General features: G+C 49.3%; 1 protein-coding gene across 3 annotated transcripts in view; it reads left to right on the top strand.

Moving 5' to 3' along the window:
- The window catches only part of Ccdc180 (coiled-coil domain containing 180), a 51545-nt gene that overhangs the window by 11016 nt on the left and 22275 nt on the right, over window positions 1–18254 (top strand). For all 3 annotated transcript variants that reach the window (XR_007594257.1, XM_050155885.1, XM_050155886.1), the window contains exons 8-21: window positions 417–580; window positions 1493–1612; window positions 2200–2279; window positions 3559–3647; window positions 4156–4278; window positions 5944–6117; window positions 7356–7471; window positions 8500–8626; window positions 9487–9526; window positions 9647–10200; window positions 11575–11801; window positions 12520–12695; window positions 15126–15306; window positions 16180–16326. Coding sequence is in view for 2 of the 3 variants with exons in the window: in XM_050155885.1 (XP_050011842.1) it covers window positions 417–580; window positions 1493–1612; window positions 2200–2279; window positions 3559–3647; window positions 4156–4278; window positions 5944–6117; window positions 7356–7471; window positions 8500–8626; window positions 9487–9526; window positions 9647–10200; window positions 11575–11801; window positions 12520–12695; window positions 15126–15306; window positions 16180–16326 (2318 nt within the window). In the remaining variant the exon portion in view is untranslated. The remainder of the gene's footprint in view (window positions 1–416; window positions 581–1492; window positions 1613–2199; window positions 2280–3558; window positions 3648–4155; window positions 4279–5943; window positions 6118–7355; window positions 7472–8499; window positions 8627–9486; window positions 9527–9646; window positions 10201–11574; window positions 11802–12519; window positions 12696–15125; window positions 15307–16179; window positions 16327–18254) is intronic.

Here is an 18254-nt window from a genome sequence, read left to right as displayed (position 1 = left end):
GCGCGATAAGAGGCCGTTCCCATCCTGTGCCAGGGACACGTAGATGATCAGTCCTGGGAGGACCAGGTCTGGATCTGGATCCAGCCCATCACTGGGTCTGGTTCTCAAAGCTGTCGCACATGCCTGGGCCCTGATTCTGGAACAAATTTTTATAAAGGCGGCAGACAGTCAATTGAGCGCCACCTCTCCCATTTTTAAGCAGGGACCCAGTGCAGCTACATTTCTGGGTTGGGGTTCCTACTCTTGTGGTTTGCAGCTGATGCCTTGTCTGAGCCACCAGCATTCCTCACCTCCCACCACAGCCTCACTTAGCCCTGGCCTAACCCCCTCTTGACTCCTCCCCTGTCCCATCTTACCGAGCCTTGCTCTGCCCGGAGAACTGCTGTGTCTAAAGCCCTACCCACCTCTGGCCACAGGCCATGAACCAGGCTCTGCTGGGCAACCGGAGGGCCATCGCCCAGCTGTTGGTCAACCTGACTGAGGCCACCCTGCAGCAAGAGCTTGACAGCCGCCACCGCTGGCAGGGCTTGGTGGACACCTGGAAGGCTCTCAAGAGAGAGGCCCTGCAGCAGAGCTTCAGGTCAGCGGTGACACCCCTGCCATCCCTGTCCTTCCTCCCACCCATAACTCCCTCCCAGCCACCGGCTGCTATTTCCTGTCCCCTTCATCATTATTTAAAAATGCTGTTGTTTTCTATGCCCCTGTATTTAAAGTTAGAAATAGAGAAAGGCACCGAAAAAGAGTCACCACTGATCCTCCCTAGAAGGAGAGGTACCCCTAAGACTTCAGAACTTTTAGATCCACAGAGTCCACACCATTTTAGATTGCATTGTCCATGAACACTATTTCACAGCTATTCTCTGTGCTCAGTGTGAATTATCGGAACATGTTTATGTAATGGTCTATACATTTCCATTCTTCCGTATGAATTATAACCTAGGGCCTGGGCCTGGAAGGATAGATATCTGTCAGGTGTACGTTTCCTCTGTGGGAGAAAGGGGGAGGAGAAGGACCCACCTCTGCACTGTGTGCTGAGACTCAGCCTTGCCCTTCCATGTGACCTTGATGCCAAGTCTGCCTCCGCCACACGACAGGCACCCCAATAGCCCTGCAGAGGGGTCTCGGTGATGCCCCAGTGGGACACTCTTTAAACAGAGCCTGCTGGGCCTGGATTGGGACTGTTACAAAAGTCAACAGATAGCAGTAGCAATGGCCACAGCTGACTTCCTGAACACATCCCATAATGCTCAGGGCTTTGTCTGTCATCTTCCTGCATCCTCACAAGTCCCCAATGAGGATGGGTGCTGTCATTAGCTCCACGTTATAGTCCAAGGCTCAGAGTGGAAGAGAGGATCTTGTTCCGGGTCATGGGATCTGAAGGGGCGGTCATTACGGCCTGGGTGGTGTGTACCAGGGTTATGGGACTCAGAGTGTTCTTGCCTGAGGCTCCTTCCCACTTCTCCCCTCTGTGATGCGGGGTCTGGCTGTCCAGTGAGTTCATGGCTAGCGAGAATATCCAAGAGCCCCCAGCTGTACAGAAAGAGCTGGAAGAAATGCTGAAGAACCAGCAGATCCTTCAAAAAGTGAGGCTGGATCACCTGTGCACCATCTGGTATGGCCACCTCTGCACCATCTGGTGTGGTGTGTAGGAAGGACCACTGGGGTCAGCACCTTTGGGTGTCCAGTAGGGAGGCCATGTGGCTAAATCTTCACCTGGAACTCATCCATACCAGGCCACCTCCTTGTGCTTGAGGGCTTGACTGGCCACCACGGCCCCAATGGCCAAGGAAGGTCACAGCCCATTTTCTATGGAAAGTTTACATTGGTCCTCATTAGGAAGCAGTAACGGGGGGGGGGGGGGGGGGGGGGGGGGGGGGGGGGGGGGGGGGGGGGGGGGGGGAGGAGGGAGGAGGGAGGAAGAGGAGGCTGGTAAGAAGTGGCTCCTACAGCTTTGGCCCTCATGCTGAGGCATTTTAGAGAGTGGATAGAAGCCATAACACTGGGAGGCTGCTGTGTAGAAGGCTCCATTCAGGGTCTTTCTGATAGCAACCTTGTGAATAACAAAGGCCTTTTTTTAAGGATTGTTTGGGGCACCAGGGGATCCCAGCAGACTCTTTAGCTTCTTCAGTATTTTATTGGCAGGCCCTTTTGGCAATTTCTGTGAAAGCAAGACTTACTTGTCATCTCTTCTTTCCCCAGCAACCTTCTCCCCCCCAACTATAACAAAAGCCAGCTGACCGAGTGGTATGATTCTCTTACTGCCCTGAACAGGCAGCTCGGTAAGCAATGTCTGAGATTTCCAGAACTTTCCAGAACTCTGTCCAAGTAGTAGCTTGCTATAGTCAGCTCTCCAGTCATGCGTCTAAGTAGTGGTGGCCCCTCCATCCTGGGACTTTAGGATGAGTGAGCCCCAAAGACCCCCTCCACTACTCACTGCCCAGTCCACCCTTGACATCTGATCCCTGACCCAAGCATGGAGACGGAGATATAGAGTCTCTGCTTAACTCTCAGGATGGGCACAATGGCCATGGCCCGAGAGTCTTACAGTTGGAGGTATGGGATTAAGGCCCAATCCTGCTGCATCCTGATGCATGACCATGGGGAAGCCGAGGCATCTCATGGCCTCAGTGTCCTCCTCTGTCGAGATCTGAACAGGACTGATCATGGCCCCTACCTTGTGAATTAATGTCTACTCAGTTCAGTCCCTAGCTCCCAGCGAGAAGGCTGAGCCTCAAGTGGTAACTGTTGAGAACAGTCCCCAGTAAGAGTGTTAGCTCACAGCCCACAGCCCAGCTGCCTGGCTGGGAAATACGTTCAGGACATGGTCACCCTCATGGGTCTCCTCGTCCTCTCTGGCTGTCTGCTCACTGCAGCGGAAATGGTGTGACACAAAGCTGGAAATATTGGCTCCACCATTTTGTGGTGTGCCAAGTGTGCCAAGCCTTACTATTGCCTCCTATCACTGAGGCTCGCCACAGCCCAGTGCGGTCAGTGGCCATGCACTGATCACTCATATTACTGTGAACGATGCTTGCTGAGGAGACAAAGACAGCAAAGATCTGTTTTGGCTAGTGGGTTTAGAGGATTTCAAAGGCGTGGCTGCAAGCTACCCATCACAGCAGCCCAGGGAGTGGGGAGGGCACTTGAGCCAGGAGCAAGGCTGAAAATTAAAAAAATCCACCACCTGCTTCGGTCAGCAAGGTGTCACCTCCTGAAGGTTCCAAAGCCTTTCAAAAATAGTGCTACCAGCTGGCAAATACGTGTCCAAAACTAGAGCTTGCAATGTACATTTCAGATGCAAAATGCTCACATGCACCATTGTCTTTGTGTCCCAAAAGACCCTCTGAGCCTGAAGCTTCTGCTAGAGATGAGCTCCTCCTATGAGGTCATCCTCTTGGGGTGTTAGGAACTCTCTGAGAAGGGAGACACCAGCCCCTACCTTCCAAGCAATCTTTGCAGTGGAAGCTCTTTGCTGAGGGACCGACTCTCCTTCTAATGTTCCCCTTCTTCTTGGGAGAGTGTCTGACTTTTGACCTGTTTCCTTTTCTGCCCCTGGAGACAACTACCACATGGACTGCATGACTCTGGTCCGCTTCTTGTATGAGAAGATCTGGCAGGAGTGCCTGGCCCATGTGCAGGACTGTAAGGTAGGGTTCCCTTTCTGCAGGCCTGGGGAGAGGAGCTGTGTGCGGGACCTGATGCCCCCTCTCTCCCAGCCTTCTCTGCCTGCCCCTTACCCATCAATCTCGATTGAGGCTTTTTTTTCTTCCTGTGAGGCCAGGTTGGGTGTTCAGGGCCCTTCTACCCGACTGACCCTGGGCAGGATAAAGTAGCGTGTTTATTCTCAACCTGTCCAGGACAGTAGCAGATGTTTCTGGAATCTGGGAAATAGTTTGTCAAACAGCCCCTCCCTGCCTGCTTGGTAAAAGTATCTAAATGAAAAACCTAGGTATTTTGAAAAGTTCTGAGCCCCAGGAGTTATATCCTACCCTCAGAGAGTGCTTCTGTTCTCCAGACACCTCGGAGATTAGAAGCCAGCTCTGTTCTGCACCTACCCACCCAGGAGCAGAGCCAAAGGGAGTCAGAGAGCCGCTTGCAGCCCTGTGGGGGCCCTGAAGCAGCCAGGCTCTGCCTTGCTCTCCTCCCACTCTGCAGAAGCAGCTGCTGGACTGGAAAGCTTTCTCTGAAGCAGAAGCAGAGAGCCTGGTGAACCCAGCCTTCTTCGTGGTGGTGGGGGAGTTCCAGAGCAAGGTGGAGAAGAAGCTGGAGCTCCTGGATGTATGTACAGGGGTGCTGGGGACCTTGAGGTGGGGCACATCTCTGGAGTACTACACTGCAAATCCTTGAAGTCTAGGGTGTCCTGGTGTGTCCACTCTCTGGCCCTCACCAGTCGCTTCCTTCACAGGCCTTCTGTACTAACCACCCCGGATCATCCCCTGGGTCCTAGAAACCAGCCTGACATCAGGGCTGCTCAGGCTTGGGAAAGTCACTTAGGCCATGAGTGTACAAGAGCCACTGCTGGGCCTTGTGTTACAGGCTGGGGAAGGCAAGGAACTCTCAGTCCCAAGAGATTTGTGCTCCAAAGTCAGCACACCCTTTCTGTGAAGGGCCAGGTAGCATGTGTTAGGCTCTGTGGGACACAGGTGTCTGTCACCCCTTGTCACATCTATCAACCTAAGCAATGGAGAAACAAAGCGTATGGATGTGTTCCCATACTTTTATTAGAAGCCAGGATTTGAAGTTTGTTTCATTTTCATGTTATTTTTTTTCCCTGCTACTATTGATTTGTTTTAACACCATTCAAAAATTGGAGACTCTGTGCTTAGTTCACACGTTCAAACAAAAATAGATGGAGGGCCGAATTTACCCAGCAGTCTAGTCTACCAGTCTCTGCCCCAGATGAGGGCATACAACCCATGCATTTTGTTTCTTCTGTGTGTGGTGCAGCCCATCAGACTCAAGTCCTCACGTCTGCTAAAAAAGCTCTCTGCCAGTGAACTCTCTCCACTCCTAACATGTAGGGATTTCCAAAAGGTTTTAGATGTATTTTATTTCAGGTATGAATGCTTTGCCTGCAGGCATGTATGAAGGCATGTGTGTGCAGCATGTATGAAGGCATCAGAGAACTAAGAGCTATGAATGGTTGCAAGCCAACATTTGGCTGCTGGGAGCCTAACCCAGGTCTTCTGAAAGAGGGCCAAGTGCTCTTAACCACTGAGCCATCTTTCCAGTCTCTGACATACAGCTTTTAAAAGGTGAAGTCGTATGTGAGATTTTAACAGCAGGTGTGGAATTGTACCCAGATACTAAGAGACAGACTGTTCCAGGGAAAGATGCCAAGACTGAGGGGGTCCAGTCCTGCCACCCCATGCAGGGAAGGCCAGGCTCCTGTCTTAGTTAGGGTTTCTATTTCTAAAACAGCACAATCAAATCAACTCAGGGAACAAAGGGTCAATTTTGTTTACACTTCCACATTGCAGTCCATCACTGAAAGAAAGGAGCAGAAACTCAGGCAGGTTGGGAACCTGGAGACAGGCGCTGGAACAGAGGCTGCGAGGGAAGCACTGCTTACAGCTCCTAAAGGCCAGCTTAGCTTGCTCTCTTATATAGTGCAGACCACCTGCCCAGCGCTCAGCTGCACCATCTACATTGGTCTAGTCCTGCCCACATAAATCATTATTCAAGAAAATGTCCATCTGACTTACCTATGGGCCGATCTTCTGGAGGCCTTATCTCAGCTGAGAGAGAGTCTTGTTTCCCAGCTGACTATAGCGTGTGTCAAGGTGACACACAACTAAGCAACACAGAGCCTACAGCTGACTTTGAGGGATGGTGCTCAGGTAGTAACTTCTCTGTTTGAAGACACAGGGCCCTGTGGACAGGCTATCCTTGGGGCCTGGGCTAGCCTGCCCTCCAGGTAACCTCTGTGTTATGCTGCGGCAGAGTTCTTTCGAAGTCTTGAACAAGCAGACGGAATCGCAGAGCCTGGACCTCTTCAGGTACTTCCAGGAGGCCGTGAGGTTGTGGGAGGGGCACCAGAGTGTTCTGTTGTCCCAAGAGTTGGAGCTGGAGAAGAGGATAGAGCAGCATCGGCAGAAGCACCACCAGGAGAACCAGGTGCCCCAAGCTTGGGATCTTGTGGGAGATGTGGGCTGGACCCACACTGTGGGAAGGAGGGGTGGAGAGGGGAGGGCGAGAGAGACCTGTGTCAGAGATGCGGGCTAGACCCAGACTGCAGGGCCCTGTCTGGAGATGTGAGCTGGACCCAGACCGCAGCTGCCAGCTTTCAGATAAAAAAAAAACAAAAAACAAAAACAAAAAAATCCCCAAAAACCTGAACAAAAGCACCATAAACAAAAATGAACTGAAAATAGACTCAATGTAAAACTCTTAAATTACAAAATGTGAGTGGATGGAGGTACCCAGGCTTGCCTTGGTCTTGGGGGAAGATGGGTGTAGCAAGAAGAATTTTAAACTAGGCAGAGCTTTGTGATGGGTTTTGTGACTCAAGCCTGTCCCTTAAGAGTGTGCGCAAGAAGGAGAGACAGAAAGACAGACTGGCAGAATGGGGGAGTAACCTGGGTGGTTAAAATAACATGATGTGGGGCTGGTGGAGTGGTTTAACAGGTAGAGACACTTGCATGCAAGCCTAATGACCTGAGTTCAATCCCTGGTTCCCACAAAGAGTTGGGAGAGGCTTCTGAGGACCTCTGTCCTCTGACCTCTGACCTTCACGTGCAGATGCCTGAAAACACGCACACAAACACACATACACACACAGAGGCATTCACGCTTGTGTGCCTGCATGAACTCGTGTGCACACACATACACTTGAGAGAAAAAGAAAAGAAAGAATTAAGTAAATAAATAAGATAAAATGAATAAGATGATCAAAGTATAATTTCATGAGCCATGGCTGACTGCTGGGCAAAGAGAATGAATTCTTTCTTCCCCATAGTGTTGAAAGATGAAAGCAATGTGATAAAGCTCACAAGGTCTACATGTGATATACAGGAGCACTGCCCCCACAGTGAACTCCTGAATTTTTAATATGCAGTTGTTCACATAGGGGGAACGCAGACCTTGCTGGGAAGTTAAGCCTAATAAAAGACCATGGCCGTGGCACTAGAGAAGTGTCCTTGAAGGGACTTCTCTGAGCTGGGTCCTTGGGGGGGGTAGATGGGGTCAAAAGAACATACCAGGGACAGAGAAGAGCCTGCAAGTATGTGCTGGAGAGAGCGAGGGTGGTCAGAGACCCCCTCACAGGCCTGAACCTCAGCTCTGGAGAAGTGGGTGGGATCTGCATGTTGCTAACATTTCGTCTGTGCTTCTCTTGTCTCGGGAATGGCTGCCAGGCCCAAGAGGATATCCTCGATAAGCTTCTAGACCAACTGAGACAGCAAAGCCAAGAAGAGACACTGAAGACTCACATGGAAAAGGCCAGGAATTTTCTGAAGAACATGAAGTCCAGGTAGGCTGCCCAGACCGCAGAAGACAGAAAGTGATAGCCCGATTCATAGTCAAGGGAACACCAGCTAGCGCAGGAGACCAGAGCTGTGATCAACATGCTCAGATAAAAGCCTTGTCCTTCACACTGGAGAACATTAACAATCCATTGCTCCTTGCTCAGGAGCCCACAGAATTTCCCAGGGAGAACTGGGGCAAGTTTGTAGGGAGAAACATCAATGCCAAGAACCTGAGCTCCACTTTTAAAATGTAAACATATATACTCTTTGTTAAAAGAACAGGAAGTCAACTTCTGCAAGTAGAGATGTCCCCCTCACTCTTACCCAGCCGTGCCTTTGTATGAGTATGGACATTTATGTGCATACATACCAATATAGTGTTTTAAAAATACGGATGAGCTATAGAATGCAGTTATTCTGTAATTACAGATCTATTTCAGTTTCTAAGTGACCATGTAGAATTTACTACTATAATTACTTATAGGATACTTGGTCATATGTTAGCCATCTCATGATTAGCTTTTCCCCACTGGCCTGGGTTCTTTATACAGAATTCATACAGTTCTTTGTGAACTGCATTGTACTTCCGTGTCTTTGTACAGCTGATTCTGTTGGGATCAATCACAGAAATAGACTCGCCTTCCACCTGACTGCTGCACACAGACCTGGGAGTTTATCTTTGGGTACCTAAGTAAGCTCCTGAACCTTGTTTACTCTGCCTGAGAAACAGATAACATTTCTGAACCCGGTGATGTTCGAGGGCTTTGATGGGACAATGCAGATTAAGTTCGAGGACAGTTAGGACCATGGACAGGAAAAGCAAGCCCACATTACAAACGGGAAACTCCCCAGATTCTCGACAAAGAGCTTGTGCTCCTTGTCTGATCAGGAAGATAATTGCAGTTGCTCAAGGACAGCTTCTGTGCAAAGCACAGCCACTCAGCAGCTCTCTGCAATGCTAGCTGCCCGATGGAGGCCTGGGACATGGCTCTAGTGAGGCTTCTCCCACAGAGTTCCCCATCTTCACTCCCAGGTATGAATGTTTTCACATCCTCCTGACCAAAGAAGTGATGGAGTACCCAGGGCTCGTCCTGAAAGAACTCAACTGCTACAGCTTCACCCTCAGCCAACACTTCTTCATTCGTGAGATCTTTGAACAGGTATCAGGGACAGATGGTATGCCCCTGAACGAAGATCTTCTCTTCTCGGTTTTAAAGGGGTTGGGGGCTAGGTAGATGTCTCCACAGACAAAGTGCTTGCTGGGCAAGTGTGAAGATCTTAGTTCAAATTCCGAGAACCCACACAAAGCCCAGGCACAGTAGCCCATGCCTGTAGCTCCAGTGCTTCTGTGGGGAGATGGGAGTCAGAGACGGGAGGATCCCCAGGAGCTCAGAAGCCAGCTAGCCTGACCTAGACTGCAGTGAACACTCAAGGAGACTCTCTCTTGATGTGGAAGGTGAAGACTGACACCCAAGATTATTCTCGTTGACCCCCCCATTTCTCTCTCTTTCTCTCACACATGATTGATAGGATCCAACTTAAAATGAAAAGTATATATATAATATATATATAATGATTTTTTCCATCCCTGATATCAACCACCAGCACATAATTCTGTTAGAGTTAAGTCGAGATCCATCCACTCTTCCCTCAGATGCTCCTCATCAGCTCCACCCCATCCAAACCAACTCACCCAGATTGTGTTCCTCAGGCTCATTCTGTCTGTCCTTCCTGGGCACCTGTGCAGCCGGTCCACCCTGCTTCTCTAGTTCATTTCTGAGACTGTGTCAGAAGGAGCCCTGATTCTGTTGCCTACTGTTTACCATGAGGGTGTGCTAGTCTGCTGGGAATTAAGAAAAAAAGTTTGCCTGGACTGAGGCCTTAGCAGTTGCCCCAGTGAATGATGCTGGTCACGGCCCACATCAGAGCCTTTTTACCTAAAGAGTCATGAAGCTTTAGAAGCAGTGCTCTGAAGAAAGGCTTTGCTGCACCTACAGTGACTTGTGTTTTTTCCTTGTAGAATTTGGCTGGGGAAGTGACTTTCAAATTCAGGCAACCAGGTAATATAACCTGAGCCTGGGTCTCCCTGCCATCACTCCAGTACCTCTGTGGGTGGGAGGAAGGCAATCCAGGCAACACTAGTAGCTGTCTGCTTATCCTTTAATATTGCTCCCCAACAGAAACCCACGAAAAGCACTTCATGCAGAAAATCAGGAAACTGAAGAAAAAACGAAGGACAAGAGTGGAACTACGCAAGGCTGAAGAAAGCATAGGCCAAGACATGGTTTCCGAGAAGCTAGCTGAAGAGATGAAAGGAACGGGTGAAGAATCAGAACCCGTCGTGGCCGGAGAGGCACTGAGCCAGCGCAACAAGTTCCCACCGAGCGGCGGGATGGCTGAGCCCAAAGAAGAGTATACCCAAGAAACGGAAGAGATGAGGAGCATGAAAGAGAGTTTCTCAGAGACCTCCCAGGAACCAGAAAACATGAAGTCTGAAGAAGAGAAGGAGGGGACAGAGGCAGAAGAAGTGGAGGAGGAAGAGGAGGAGAAGGAAGAGGAGCAGAAAGAGGAGGAGAAGGAAGGAGAGGAGGAAATGAAAGAGGAGAAGGAAGAGGAGGAAGAGGGGGAGGAAGAGGAAGAAGAGGAGGAGATGGACGACGAAGAGGAAGAGGACTATGACGACATGAATGAAGATACAATAGAGCTTTATAAAGACAGCATTTTTACGGGTCAGGTAAGCCAGCCACTGGTTCATTGCTGGATATGAAGAAAGTCTGCTGTCCTCGTCTTATGCATGTCATTCAGATGAGCTGGGGTCCCTACAGCCCAGTCTCTACAGAGGTCCAGATAAAGAGCTACAAGAGTATTTATTCCATTCTATTTGGTCCACAAAGATCTGGTTCTTCCCTCACAGCAATACTTTTTAAAATTTCCCTTCCTTTTCTCATGCCCCTACAGCCTATCCTGGAGTCATCCTTCACATGGCTTTTCTCATCCCTCCCCAGGGTCTCTCTCTCTCTCTCTCTCTCTCTCTCTCTCTCTCTCTCTCCTCCTGTTCATTGTGTAGATTGCCTCAGCCTCCCCTACTTCAACCCTTCTCTCTTCCTGTTCACCAGATATATAACAAAATATTCAGGTAAAGCTCCCCTTGATGGGCAGTTCATTGTGAATGTGATTCAACCTCAGAATCATCTGGAAAGAGTCTCAGTGAGATGTTTCTACATCAGGTTGGCCTGTGAACATGTCTTTCTTAAGTTCTTCTACTTAAGAAGACCCAGTCCACAGTGGGCAGCGTCACCCCTGTGGCGGGGTATGCTAAACTGTCTGAGTGGAGAAATGGAGCCAAGCGCAAGCAGCAGATGGACCATGCACACCTTCATTCCTCTCTGTTGTTGGTTGTGGATGCGGTGTGACTAACGGCGCCAGCTTCCTGCCTACGCCAGCCTCCTGCCCCCTTGACTCCCTGCTCTCACAGACTGTAGCCTGGAACTCTGTGCCACAATAAACCCATTCTCCCTGGAGTTGATTTTTGTCAGGATGTTTTATAGCAATAGGAAATGCAATTAGGATACTCCCATTTGAGAGCTGGCAAGTAGCTCATTTTCATAAACCTTGTCTTCAAAACACATCCAAGTGCAGAGAACCATATTCTGTGGTATGCAGAATTCTATGGTAACAGAATGGCAAAAGATGCAGTTCCTATATTGCTATGGAAGAACTGGTACATAGGACTTTTTTTCTTTAATTACAAACTCAAATGTTCACACACATGTTGAGAAAAGAGGATTGGAGGCCATAGGGACGAATGACGAGTGGTGAGAAGCCTGCCTTCACCACTCAGTCTCAGCCAACAGAGTCACGGTGGTGCTGCTTGAAAGGAGACGGGGAACGAGATTTAGATGTGAAACTTCTCCATTTTAAAATCACTGAGAATGTAGCTCAGGGATTCAGTGCTTGCATGCAAAAAGTCTTGGGGTCATCTCTGTAAGCAAAGAAGAATTAGTATAAGCACGCCGTGGGGAAGGAGGAGGTGGGGGAGCTCCTGTTGGCTGTTAGGAGCACACACGCGTCAGCTGATGCGGAGTTTCCTGTCTACTTCTCTGGATAGGATGAAGGCAAGGAAGAGAGCCTGGAAGAGATTGCCTACGAAGAAATGGAGTTTTTCACAACTGCGAGTGGAAACACTTACTTTGCCTTCCTGTCCGTGGAAGATGAAGAAAAGATTCACACGCGGCCCCATTCCTACCACGCTGTGCTCTTCAATGATCCCTTCAGCACCAAGTACATAGAACAAGTGACAATTCCCCACAAACTCATCGTGAAGGTTAAGAAAGGGTGAGTGGGAAACCGTGGCGGTCACGCTCTCTTCCTCTGAACTTTCCACACACGCTGACAGAACTAAAGATTCACTTTAGCTGGAGGATTCAAAGCTTCGGTAACTGAGGGAGGTCAGGGGTGAGACACACCCTAGGAAATCGCAAATGTCCCAGAATGCTCCACAGACATGGATATCCTTGGTGTGTGTGACCCCTGCACCCTTCCCAGGGTGCTCTCTTGGTCTGGGCTGGTCTAGAAACTTCTGGCTTCTAATTCCCAGTACATCCATGACTTTAAAGTTTTTTATTTTTGAAAAATTTATTTACTGTATGTGTATGAGTGTTTGCCTGTATGTATGTATATATGCATCATGTATGTACAGTGCCTGTGGAGGCCAGAATAGGGTACCAGAACCCCAAGAACTGGAGTCACCCATACATGGCTGTTAATTATTTTCTGGGTGCTAGGAACCAAACCAAGGCACACTACAACAGCAGCAAGTACTCTTAACTACCGAACCATCTCTCCAGCCCATTATGTTTCTTTAAAAATAAAATTCTACAGATACAAGCCAAAAGCATTCTATATCTTGTGTGGCATTCAGATACAAGCCAAAGGCATTCTATATTTTGTGTGGCATTTTGTATATCAATATAGAAATGAGCACTTTGGGTCTCAGTATGATGAATCTCTTATTGCTGCCATAGATGACTGGCCCTTGCTCACCTCTCCCCAGGCTTCGAGCTGGCTTTTTTGAACACCTGGAGAAGTGGTTTGACCAATGTGCCCTCAATGCGCGCTTCATTGTGGCTGCCAAGGTTGATGAGCTGGATTCGGAACTGGAGCTCCGCCTGCACCTGCACAAGCCGAGACTCGAGCACGTGGAGAAGGATATTCACAATGTCAGAGCAGGTTGGAGCCATCCTGGGAAGGTCCACCTTGTCCCCAGGCATTCCTTCTTTCCTTTTTAACTGCCCCAGTTTAGCCCATGTAATGCTAGGTGGTCATCACACTTGGAAGGAGCGCCCAGAATCATCACATGCGATTTTAAAATCTTCCTCCCTTCCTCCTCTCCTCCTTTTCTTCCTCCTCTCCCCCTCTCCTTCTCTCTCTCCTTCCTTTCCTCTCTTCCTTCTTGAACCAAGATCTCCAGTTGGTAGCGTAGGTTGGCCTGGAACTCAACATGCACCTCACGCGCGTGCATCTTAAGCCAGCCTAGACTTGTGGGAATCTCCTTGTCTCACCCTTACGGGTGTTCCCCCTCCCTTCTCTTCCAGCCTCTCTTCCTTTGTAGAGTGTCAGGGGCAAAAGGAAGAGTGTTGTCCTGTCGTAGCTCTTGGACTTCAGGTCTTCCACACGCCTGTCAGGCACACACCTGTATGGTGGATGCTCTAGCAGCAAGACCACTGCTTAGAAACCAGAATTCTCGGGCTCACTTGCTCTGGCTCTGCACCTCTGAATAGATTATCTGGTCGCTCCTACCGTGCCTACCCTCCTCAACAGGAGAAGGTATTGAAGTGGTACAAGGAATCATGAGCAGCTGCTCTGAGATATGGCGCCCCCAAGTGGGAGCCATTATTTTCACCTGAGCATCGGTCTTGGGAAGACAAAGCTTTTCTTCTTTCGGTAGGAAGCTCCATCAATGGCGAGGGGCACACGATTTTGGTCAGATTCTTATGTGGCCCCTATTGGTATTTCACTTGAATCCGTGGCCATTTAAGGCTCTCCTGGAGCCCCCCCACGAGCCCACCCAAGCTCCCATGGCCTGGAGCAGAGGGGATGGCAGGCCTGAAGATCTGCAGTCTGAGTTCTGTCGGGAAAAGTGTGAGATAAACGCACCGAGGGATGGAAAGGTCTGCCCTGAAGCTCAACTGCTTTCGCTGCCTTGGCTCCCCAGACTAATGCTCAGCTCAGAAACTCAGACCACAACAGTGAAGTCACAGCTCCCTACTGTTTTTAAATTAAAAAAAAAAGTCAGTTATCAGCCAGGTACACGCCTTTAATCTCAGAGTTCGGGAGGCAGAGGTAGGCGGATCTCTGTGAGTTTGAGGCGAGCCTGGTCTACAGAGTGAGTTCCAGGATGCTAGGGCTACACAGAGAAACCCTGTCGTGAAAAAACGAAAAGAAAAAAAAATAATTATGATACAGAATAATGGGTTTCATGATGGCATTTTTCTCATCCATGTATCTATGTGTGTCATTGTACTTTGCCCATATTCATCCCCCATTACTGTCTTTTGTTCCTATTCATGCTCCTGTTGGCCCTTCCATCCTCAAAATATTCCTCTTCTTGTTTCATGTCATTCATAGATGATCGATAGATACATATATGAATAGACAGATGTTCATGCATATACTGTCTAGATTACACATAAGAGAGAAAACACGTCCTATTTAGCTTTCAGAGACTGGTTTGTCTTGCTTAACAATCTCCTGCTCTGCCCATTCTCCTTGGTGACTGAGTAGAATTTTTTATAACTATACACTACGGTGCAGGAAGCCAGTTGCTGTTGATGTCCACGGAGGCCGTCTTCGCTACTGTGAATAGTGATGAAATGAGCACGGTGTATGAGTGTCTCTGGTTTGCTGACACCGTTTGTTTTTGTCAGCACTCCCCACAGTCCTTCTGTCAACCACTCCAGGCAGGAGGACAGGCAGATAGGAAATGTGGGGTTCTTTACTTGCCGTGAAGGGGCTCTGGAAACCTGCCCCTTTTACATTCTACCTCACCTTGGAGCCCAGTCATAATTTGGGCTATTGGACATATTAGTTATTGCTGGTTTTGTTTGTTTGTTTTTTGATTTTTGAGACAGGGTTTCTCTGTGGCTTTGGAGTCTGTCCTGTCCTGGTACTAACTAGCTCTTGTAGACCAGACTAGCCTCGAACTCACAGAGATCCGTCTGCCTCTGCCTCCCAAGTGCTGTGATTAAAGGCGTGCACCACCACCACCTGGCATTAGTCATTGTTGTAAAGGGACAGATCAAGACTTCTGTGCTTGTAGAGGTGCCCCCACCAATATCTCAATGCTCTCCAAACACCTCCATCCTTTCTCTGCTCCCTGGAACTCTCTGTTATCCCTTGTTTTCCCTCTCAGTAGTTAGAGGGCTCCACCAGCAGGGACTGCAGGCCCACAGCCCCTTTCTAGTCTGGCTGCTCCTTGGTCTCCCCAGAGTCCCAGTCCAGATCCAGTTCCACCCTGGAGAGGGCAATTGGGGCGTGGTAAGGGTCCTTGCCTGATGCGAGTGGTTCCTGCCTTGGTCTGGCCTAGGAGGTGCAACAGGTGGCCCCATTCCAAGGAAGGAATGGCCTCAGAGGGTAGCAGCTCTCCTTCCCCTCCTGCAGCTGAGCTCCTGCTCCACCAGGAGAGGCTGGATAACCACTGTGCAGGCGTCATTGAGACTCTGAAGAAAGAGAAGCAGATGTTCTGTCAATTCCAAGAAGAGCAAGCCGTGCGGAGCAGAAACTTCCGCCGCAAGATCTACGACATGGAGCACATCTTCCTGAACGCCTCTAAGAGCCAAAAGTAAGGGGTGGGAGTGTCTCCTTCCCAGGCCTGGTGAAGGGGATGAAGGCTTTAGGGGGCCACTTGTCAGCTTCCCTTTTCACCAAAGCCACAGACCCAGACTCCATGGGTAACATTTGATGTGTGTGAGGCCGCGGGTGCATAGCCTTGGAGGGAGGAGGTTCATACACATAGTCCATGTGCAAGGATGCAGGTGCTGTGCTCAGAAACGTCCATGTTGGGGCAGCTAGAAGGGCTTCCTGCAGGAGGTCATCTCCAATGAACCCAGAGGCGCCTGCCAAAATTTAGGTCAGGGCCATCTGCAGGGCGGTTGGAGAGAGCAAGAAGCTCCAGCAAGGCCACCCAGAAATGGAAGACAGGGGCCCCATTCAGGTGACAGGAAGGACCACCATGCTGGTATCTCTCTCTGCAACAGACAATCACAGGGGCAGCCGATTTGGGCGGCCTTTGCGGCAGGGAAGTAACTTTTGGTTCAGGAGAGCACAGGTCAGGGTGCCCCTCTGCTGGAGAGTCAGATGGTCTGCTGGCGGGAGAATCAGGACTCAGTAGAGACTAGGACTCCTTTGCTAGTTTGCTGACAATGCCTTTTTACTTTTTATTTGGTGGGGTTGTCTCACTAAATTGTTCAGTTAGGCCTTGCGCTCACTGTCACACTGGCTAGCCTTGAACTTCTGACTCAGCCCCATGAGTGCCAGGAGTACAGGCTTGTTCCACCACGCCTGTCTTTTAATCTCCTTCCCAGTGTTTCTTTCCTGGCCAGAGGAGTTGGGCAGTGAATCTGGCAATGCCCAGGATTCCTGCCAGGCACACCCAGCCCTTTCGTGCGTCCCAGGCTGGTCATTCACCACACCCACATCGCCCCTGTCCCCACAGGCTGGTTAGTCTCACCAAAATACTGCACCGGGAGCTGCTTAGCTATGTGGATGTCATCCAGGTGTCCCTGAGAAGCTTCCGGCAGTACCTAGAAGAGAGTCTGGGAAAACTCCGCTATACCAACATTGACTTTGTCAAGCACTGCAGGTGGGAACCAATGTATGTTTTATGTCTCTATGAGCCACCGGAGTTTATTCTTGGGAGGTAGCCGTGTTTCTCTTTTGACTTACTTTTTTCCATCTTTCGACCTGGCGTCCAGTTGTATTAGGTGCAAAGAGCTGTCCACTGGCACTGGCACTAGAATTTTTCATCATCACAGACAGAAACTCTGTGTCATAAGCATTCGCTCCTCTGTCTCCTTCCTGTGTCCCGGCCGTCGCCATTTTACTTCCGATCTCTATGAAATTTACTGTTTCACACTCGGTCCTCAAGGGATCGTCTATAATCACCTCCCCCAAATCTCAGAAAACATTACAGACGGAATGGAAGCTTTGGGTGGAGAGTGGTGATACTAAAGACACATGTTCTGGGCATGACATGACCGTTGTACCCATGAACTCACTGAGTTGAGGCTACCCCCCCCCCACAAAAGACCTGCACAAGACTGGGCCCATTGGACATTTCATCCCGGAAGGGGGATGGACTCGTGAGGCCCCTTCCATGGGGACCACTGGCAGTCGGTGGTTTCTAGGGGAAAGGTGTCCCCTTCTTCAGTGAAGTAGCCACTGATGAGTTACCCATGTTTCTGTAAGTAAACTCCCTGGAGCCCCTGCACCTCCACGTTCATACAAGCAAACCTGATTAAACCCAGTGGGTCACGCATATGCACTAGCTAAGACAGTAGGAGCAAGGCTTGTTGAAGAAAAGGAGGGTGAGGAGGGACGAGAGGGGGCCGTGGGGGTTAACAGAATTGGGATTCATTCATTATATACAGGTAAGGAACTCTCAGAGAATAAAGAAAAGAGAAGTTAGCTGTCCCAGGCACTGCCTGTGGAGGGGGCCGTGCATTTGGCCCTCACTGGTGCATTCCATTGGCTTGCACCCTCGCAGAGACCGGTTCATCTGCATCCACACTTTCTTCCCTTTTAAGGCTGAGCGATGCTCCTTTGTGCTGGGTTGCACGCCACAGTTTATTTTTCCACCTGCCTATTGATGGGTATGTGGCTGTTTACCTTTGGGCGATTTGTGACGGTGGCACAAGGGACATCGCAGATACCTGCTTGGGTCCTGTCTGTTTCCAGACAGGGAACAGCTCTGTCACGTGGTGGTCCTGTCCTTTTTCTGTTGAGGAGTCATTTTTAGATTCTGTTTTCAAAAGTAACTTCCATCTTGCGTTCCCACTAGCCAGGTGTAGGAGTTCTGGTTTCCCTGAATCCTCCCATTACTTACTATGAATTTCTTTCTAAATTGCAGTGAATGGGAGACAGTGTCAGAGGATGGTTTTAGTTTGCCTCCCCCCAAACTAATGATGGTGTTTTTCTGTCTGCTCACTGACCCTCTTTCCCTTTGCCTTTTCCCACCATCTTTGCTCATTCCTGCCTGAATATAATACCAGAGTTAGCATTTTACATTTGTAACAAGCTATACTTTATCCATTTTTTAATGCATAGGAGTGTTTTGTCTGCGTGTATTATGTGTATCACGTATGTGCATGCCGTATTGTAGCAAGCTTTGTTGTTAGCCACCAGCTCCCAAATAACAGGGAGATTTCTTATTAATTATGAAAGCTCGGCCTTAGCTTAGGCTTGTCCCAATAGCTCTTATAACTTGTTAGCCAATTTATATCAATCTACATTTTGCTTGTGACTTTTTACCTTTAATTCTGTATGTCCGACTCCCTCCATCTTACATTTGGCTATTTTGTAATTTGTGTCAGATGATTGTAGCATCTCTGTGTTCTGCTCTCTGGTGTCTTTTGGCTTTAATTTATGGTGTCTTACTTGCTTGTGACTTTTCTTTTCACCAGAAGTCACTTGTTTCTCTTGGATTTTATCTCCAATGTCTCTCTTTGAGGGCTGGACTCACGCGGCATTCCTTCAGAGAGTCGGTATTTGTTTTTACTGGACCACTTGGGG

This window comes from Alexandromys fortis, unplaced genomic scaffold (assembly GCF_014885135.2).
Source record: "Alexandromys fortis isolate MF-2015 unplaced genomic scaffold, M_Fortis_MF-2015_v1.1 scaffold_92, whole genome shotgun sequence".
NCBI classification, from domain to species: Eukaryota; Metazoa; Chordata; class Mammalia; order Rodentia; family Cricetidae; genus Alexandromys; species Alexandromys fortis.
This window is presented reverse-complemented; position numbering and strand designations above follow the sequence as displayed.